General features: G+C 38.2%; 1 protein-coding gene across 1 annotated transcript in view; it reads right to left on the bottom strand.

Annotated features, from left to right (window-relative positions):
- NLK (nemo like kinase) overlaps positions 1 to 7,990 on the bottom strand; it is a 167,789-nt gene that overhangs the window by 28,546 nt on the left and 131,253 nt on the right. Inside the window, 2 exon segments of the mRNA XM_027626266.2 lie at positions 1,219 to 1,304; positions 2,752 to 2,858. Coding sequence (XP_027482067.1) covers positions 1,219 to 1,304; positions 2,752 to 2,858 — 193 coding nt within the window.

Below are 7,990 nucleotides of genomic sequence, written 5' to 3' on the forward strand. Positions count from 1 at the left end.
CTCTCTCCCTCTTCCTCTGCCCCTCCCCACTGTGCACTCTCTTTCTTCCAAATAAATAAATCTTTATTTATTTAAACTTAAATATAAATAGAGTTTATTTATTAAAACAAACAAAAAACCAGTTTTCTTTTTCAAATCTATCAGTTGGAATGTTAAGAATATTTACTGCAAACTGAAGCACCATGTAATACTGTAGCCACTCATAAAATAAATAGAATTTAAATTTGCTTACACAGAGATCACACAGTTCTAGGAAGGCCCTTACTTCTAATTTCTATGATGGGGAAAATATGGCGGGCCTCTCACTAGGCGTTCCGTTAATACATCTATTAGAGGCAGGGAAATGCACATATGTGGATTTTGCGATTTGTGAGCCACTCTAACAAGAAACAACGGATGGGGGTAGGTGGAGACACTGCGGGAAAGTAAAATTGAAATTGATGGCTTGAAATTTTGGGACTACTAACTACAATTAAATCCTGTAATCAATTCCCCTTCAGAGGGAGTAGCAGGATTGGCTACTATATATTGTCAAATATATTTGACCCCTTTCTGTTTAGTATTTTTACCTTTTTTTAAAAAAAAGATTTTATTTATTTGAGAGAGAGAGAGAGCATGAACAGGGTGAGGGGGCAGAGGGAGAAGCAGACTCCCTGCTGAGCAGGGAGCCCCACATGGGGCTCGATCCCAGGACTCCCGGATCATGACCTGAACCAAAGGCAGGTATTTAACCATCTGAGCCACCCAAGCACCCCTAGTATTTTCACTTTTAAGTGTTTCCACTTCCTTACTTGGCTATCTCAGTCACACACGGCATAGAAATGTTAGCTGTGCAAAAACACAGTCTTCTTGAAAGCCATACTTCATTCTTATATAAATAACTTACTAGTCTTGCAATATTTCTTTTGATAAATACTTCCTTTAGCATTGGAACAATCTAAAAAGAAATTACCTTCTTTATCTTTTTTCTGGTCACACTGTAATTCCAATTTCAGTGTTTCCAAAACATATGCAAACTATCATGAAGAAACCATGAGTCAAGATGACAAATCAGTTACTATGGCCATGACTAGCGATACTGCTAGAGAAAACTCGGTTCTTTAATTATTTGGTAAAGTGATGAAAATAAATTTAACTCTTTCACAAAAACACATTGTTCTTAAACCTGCCTTGGCATTCTAAATTTTTCTCAGATACTTAAAGAAACTGAAAAGCTACCTTTAGAACACAGTTGCTGTTCACAAGGAGATTCCCTGGCTTAATGTCTCGATGTAAAATGCCAGCTGAATGGAGATATTTCAAACCTGAAATAACAAACGGATTTAATTGCAGATATTTAATTCTTTTCACTCAACCAATTATTTGGGGAAAACCACGGTAACAGAGAATACAGGACTTAAGATTGTTCTCTAAATAATGGCATCATAAACGTTATTAAAAGCTTGACTTAGTCCTACCTCAAAAACCTGTAACTTTGTAAAATAAAGTGTCATCAAAGGTTACACAATCTACAGATAATGCCTAGAATTCAAAAGATGAGTTAGGTTTAAATACAGATAAGCTTTTCAGGCGCTGGAATTTAAAAGTTGACCATACCAATATCCTTGAATTGTTCCTAAGTGTGGGTGGCTACAGGAGCTCTGCTATTGGTACTCTCAACCTGTGATTCTGAGCTGGCTCCAACAAATCCTCACTATCCCCCAGGGAGCCCTTCCCAGGGCAGATTTTCACTAAGACAAAATTCAGTAACCTGCCCAGGTTTGTCAGTAGTATTCCCACCACTGAGATTCAAGAGGGGTTGTTAATTACTTTAAAATATTTTTGACATATTAAAAGACTGAGTTTTAGCACTGTTAGAAAAAGGTCACAGCTTCAAGGCTGAGTCTTTCAGCAAATCATAGATTTTCTTACAAGTGTAAAAAAAGATCCAATATCTAGTATCTTCCTTCTGTCACCTGCCACAGAGTATCAATACATCTATGGAAGGTGAACATCCTAGTATTAACGCCTTGTGTGTGTTTTCATTCTGTTGGTAGATGCCTTTTAATCTCCATAAAGAATACCTGAATCTATGAATCCTGGTGTGGGAGCAGAGGGAGAAGAGTGTTTTACTAGGTAAGAAAGATGTTTCAGCTTTAAACGGTTCTCCATTTGTAACAGCAAAATTCCGGAGGATATACCTGCTGGCCAGAAGCAGCTCTAGCAATGTCGGCTCAAACTGCCTATCAAGTCGGTGCTCTTTAATGAGCCAGTCTGGAGAATTATATTGCTGTTTCTCAGCCTCCTTGATGCTTTGGCTTTAAGAGTCTTGTTTTTCTAAAGTTGGACTCAGGTATACCAGCCAACACTTGGACCACACTTGAAGAATAAATGTCATCCCATAAGGAACAGTTACTTTTCAATTGAGTCACCTGATGCCAGCCACATACTCCTATTAAAGGCTGTTTTAAGGAAACTTTGTGACAGACCACAGGGTTCCACAAACCATCCTGCTTATTTACCTCCCTAGATTAACCTACTTAACTGAGTAATGAATTAGGGCTTTCTCTTCCATCAGTGAAAATAACCATTTGGCCACCCTTAAAAGCCTCTTAACATCAAGTGTAGAGATTATTAAATAGATCTTGGTCAAAAGAAAAAAGTCTTTAGGGAAGAAAAAAGCCTTGGAAGGTCAGATTAAAGTTCAAATGGAAAGCAAAACATTTCACTTATACAGTGCCACTACCTTTTTCTTCAAAAAGAAAATCTTACCTCGCAAAATCTGATAAAGAAAAACTTTGACATGATCTGAGCTGAGTGGTTGAGGAGAGACGATAATTTTATGTAGGTCACTCTGCATCAATTCTGTGACAACATATCTTGAGGTTTTAAGTTAAGGAGAATTCCAAGAATTCAGCCCCCAACCCCCTCAAAGTAGGCACTAGGTCTAAAGAATAACTTCCATTCTTAAAGCTGGGAAAAGCTTAGGGAAAGAAAACTTCTAGACAGCATGACAAAGAGGTAAAAATTCCAGCCCTCACAAGATAAAAAAATTGCCAAAATTAAAGAATTTACCATTTAGAAGTTAGCAGAAATAAACTGTCTCTATAATTAGTATTACAAAAGAAAAATAAGGATAAACATTTTTGAAATTAATTCCAATGTAGTTAACATACAAGTTCTATTAGTTTCAGGTGTACAATATAGTGATTCAACAATTCTATACAGTACTCAGTGCTCATCATGATAAATGCACTCTTAATCCCCTTCACCTATTTCACCCATCCCCCCAGTCACTCTCTCTGGTAATTGTTTTCTATAGTTAAGAGTCTGGTTCTTTTCCTTTGTTTTGTTTCTTAAATTCCACGAGTGAAATCATATGGTAGTTGTCTTTCTCCAACTGACTTATTTTGTTTAGCATTATACCATCTAGATCCATCCATGGTTGTTGCAAATGGCAAGATTTCATTCTTTTTTATATTCCATTGTGTATCTATATACCACATATTCTTTATCCATTCATCTATCGATGGACACTTGGGTTGCTTCCATCATTTGGCTATTGTAAATAATGCTGCAATAAACATAGGGGAGCATATCTCTTTGAATTAGTGTTTTTGTATTTTGGGGGTAAATACCCAGTAGTGAGATTACTGGATCCTAACGCATTTTAATTTTTTTGAGGAACCTCCACATTGTTTTCCACAGTGGCTACACCGGTTTGCGTTCCCACCAACAGCGCACCAGGGCTCCTTTCTCTCCACATCCACCAACACCTGTTGTTTCTTGTGTTGTTGATTTTAGCCATTCTGATAGGTGTGAGGTGACATCTCATTGTAGTTTTGATTTCCATTTCCCTGATGACAAGAGATGTTGAGAATCTCTTCATGTGTCTGTTGACCATCTGTATGTCTTCTGCCCATTTTTAATTGAATTATTTTTTTGGATGTTCAGTTGCAGTTTTTTATATATATTGTATACTAACCTTTTACTGGATGTCATTGGCAAATATCTTCTCAAAAATAATAAACATTTTATTTTTTAAAAAATTTTGAGAGAGCGTGCGCGATCAAGAAAGCACAAGCAGGGGGAGCAGCAGAGGGAGAGGGAGAAGCAGGCTCCCAGCTGAGCAGGAGCCCGATGTGGGGCTCGATCCCAGGACCCTGAGAACATGACCTGAGCCAAAGGCAGACGCTTAGCTGACTGAGCTACCCAGGGGCCCCAAGGATAAATATTTTAAATGACAGCCAGACCAGGAAGAATGTGAAGACCAAAGAGTCTCAGGATCTATTCAGACATGTTACTGGAGCATCCTCTGAATCCAAACAAGAGAGGACTGGGGGTCTCACCCTAGGCCACCATGGCACCAATGGAAAGGATGACAATCTACCCATCAACTGTGGCATAAGTTACTTTGTGAAGAATAGTACTCCTAGAAATGTGTAAAATGATTAGTTCAAATCCAAGTCTATCTACAATCTTAATTCTTTTAGTATTTAACTTTTTTTTTTTACATCTATGGCTCCTTTATTGTTTTAAGCTTCCTATGTTTTGTACTTTTATACTCTCAGGGTTTTGTTCAAACAATACATGGCAGACGATCAAAGGCTGGAGGCTGGGGAGCAATGAAGATGTGGAATTCAGAACTCTTGTGAAGGTAACTCTTTTGCTATATCTAAAATAGGGCAAATTCATGTCTTACCCTGTGCAGTTAAGGACTCATTACAAGTATGGGTGAATTTTATGATTTGAACTTTTTAACCTTCCTTAAGACAAGGGGAGACTACCCTTGATTTCAGGAGATTCCTATTAGATTTCAAATTCTTTTGACACCAATTTCATGTTCTGAGTTAAAACACTAAAGCTCCCCTAGCCCTGTACAACTCAAAGCAGGGAAAGGCAAAACAACAACAAAGCAGAGCTGTTACTGGGCTGCAGTTATTCCACTTTCTTACTTAGTTCTTCCAATCCTAACTTTCTTCTTCCAGAGCGATATTATGGAATCTTTTGAAAGGACAACCCACCTGACAGCCTGTGAAACACTTCTTTTATCAGTATTGTCCCACAGCTAGTCCTAGAAGATAGACAATCTTTTTTTTTTAAAGATTTTATTTATTTATTCATGAGAGACAGAGGGGGAGGGGGAGGGAGAGGGAGAGAGAGAGAGAAGCAGAGGGAGAAGCAGGCTCCCAAGGAGCAGGGAGCCCGATGCGGGACTCGATCCCAGGATACTGGGATCATGACCTGAGCTGAAGGCAGACGCTTAACGACTGAGCCACCCAGGCACCTCGAAGATAGACAATCTTAAGGGGCAGCTGTAGTCTTAGGGGCTTGGCATGAACCATAAAGTAACTAAGATGGTCCCAGGACTCCTGTTTTAGCATTTACATGCTCGCTGTAAGGGTAAATGCTAGGCATATAAAAATAAAGATGAGGAGTCTGCTTTCAAAACTCAAAATTTTTTTTAAAGATTTTATTTTATTTTATTTTTTAAAGATTTTATTTATTCATGACAGACAGAGAGAGAGAGAGAGAAGCAGAGGGAGAAGCAGACTCCCAAGGAGCAGGGAGCCCGATGCGGGACTCGATCCCGGGACCCTGGGATCATGACCTGAGCCGAAGGCAGACGCTTAACCATCTGAGCCACCCAGGCGCCCTTTAAAGATTTTATTTATTCATTCATGAGAGACAGAGGGATAGAGAGAGAGAGAGAGAAGCAGAGGGAGAAGCAGGCTCCCAAGGAGCAGGGAGCCCGATGCAGGACTCGATCCCAGGACACTGGGATCATGACCTGAGCCGAAGGCAGACGCTTAACCATCTGAGTCACCCAGGCGCCCTCAAAACTCAAATTTTTAAAAAGTGTTGTTAGGCTTTGGATTTTACTTTTATGTGCTTTAAAGACTCTTGTAGTAAGTGGTCATTGTCTGGGGAGAGTGATTTAAGAACACTTCTAATTTAACATTTTAGCAAAAACAGGTAGTAACAACTTGAGAGTAGGGAGGAGAATAACTAATAACACCTGACACACAGTCAAAACGCCCTCCTTGAGACATTTTCTTCAAACGGCTTCTAGAACACCCAACTGTTGGCTTTTCTTTTCTCTCATTTGTTGTTCCTTCTCAATCCTCTTTTGTTGTTTCCCTTCTCCAACCACTTAATGTTGAAATGCCCCAGGGTTTGATCCTCTTGTCTTTCCACACTCACTTTCTTGGGTAATTGGATCCAATCCCAAGACTTTAAACAATATACATGCAGATGACTCCCAAATTTATATCTCTAATCTTGTTTCCTTAAATCCAGCCTTGTTTATCAAACTGTCTACTCATCATCTCCTCTAGATGTCTGACATCTCAAACTGTCCAAAACTGTCCAAACGTGTATTCTCCATTTTCCCCCCACCAAATCATTCTAGTTGTAGGCTTTGCTGTAGCAAACCTATTTTTCCAGAAAGCTGCTCATACCACAAGCCACAAACCTTGGAGACATCCCCGAATGCTTTTTCTCTCTTACTCTACCTCCAATCCATCAGAGAATCCTGTTGGTTCTTTCAAAATTAGCCACAGAATTAGACTACCTCTTAACATGTCCACCGTTACCTCCCTTGGCCCAAGACCTTTATATTTCTAAAACACAGCAGCCAGAATAAATTTTTGACTCATATTTATATTTTGTCTAAATATTGACAGTGACTTTACTATATAGAAAATGTAATTTTTAATGTTTTTATATTATTAGGTTACTTTTTAGGTTTTATTAATCGGATTCTTTCCAAAGAATTACATTCTATTCCATAATGAAGGTTAGTGAGGAAATGAGATTTCTCATGTAGAATTTCCTAAGGAGAGTTTTCGGTGACATGTTAGAATCATCCTATAAAACAATACATATCAGTTAAATTACAATATTATTACCAGGGTTAATTTCGATTTTTTTCTTAATAGCTTAAAAAATTTTTTTCTTAGATATTTTTAAACACATGGAAAACTTGAAAGAATTAAACAGTGATCACACACACATATATATATATACATCCACCCCCTAGATTCTACACTTAACATTTTGCCATATTTGCTTTAGTACATGTTTATCCATGGCTCTTTCCATTCATCAATTCATCTTATTTTTTTGGCTGCATTTCACAGAACATTTTTTTGAATGAAAGCCAGATTGTCACTCTTCTGCAAAGTTTCCCATTTCATTTAGAGTCAAAGCCAAAGTCCTTAAAATGTCCTTAACATGGCCATAAATGATCTGTCCTCCTTACTTCTCTGACCTTCTCTCCTACCATTTTTGCTATTCTCTAAACATACTAGATACACTCTGACCTTAGGTCTTTGCTCTAGTTGTTCCCTCTTGCCTGGAATGGGCTTCCCCAGACACCATGGCTTTCACCTCCTTTGTGTTATTGTTCAAATCATATCTTTTGAATGAGGCCTACCTTGACCATTTAATACTGCATCTTGCATGCCTTATACAATAGCTACCCACTTGCACAGCTCTACTTTTTCTTCCTTTAGTACTTACCCTACATAATTTACTTATTATGTTTATTGTTTCTCTGTCTCCCAACCCTGCCCCATGAGGGCAAGGGTTTTTGTCTGTTTTGTTCACAAGTCTATCCCAAATTCTCAGAAACAAATGCCTATATACAGTTATGTCTCCTATAAACATCTGTTGGGTGAATGAAATTATACACACACACACACACGTATACTAAGTACCCACTAGGTACACCAGCACTCTACTAAGTATCTTAAATATATCATCTCATCTAATTTTCATGGCAATCCTACAAGGGAGCTGGTGGTATTCCCAATTATAGATGAGGAAATTGAGGCTAACAGAAGGCAAGTAACCTAAGGTTTACACAGTAGTAAAGTTGGACTTGACTGTGTTTAAGATTGTTTCAATGGCTGGATTTTATTTTCCTTTTTTTGAGTTATAATTTTAAAAACTGTAATAAAATATACTAAATGTTCACTCTGTTTCCTATAGAAGACTTTCAGCTAAT

This window comes from Zalophus californianus, chromosome 16 (assembly GCF_009762305.2).
Source record: "Zalophus californianus isolate mZalCal1 chromosome 16, mZalCal1.pri.v2, whole genome shotgun sequence".
In the NCBI taxonomy this organism is placed as follows: Eukaryota; Metazoa; Chordata; class Mammalia; order Carnivora; family Otariidae; genus Zalophus; species Zalophus californianus.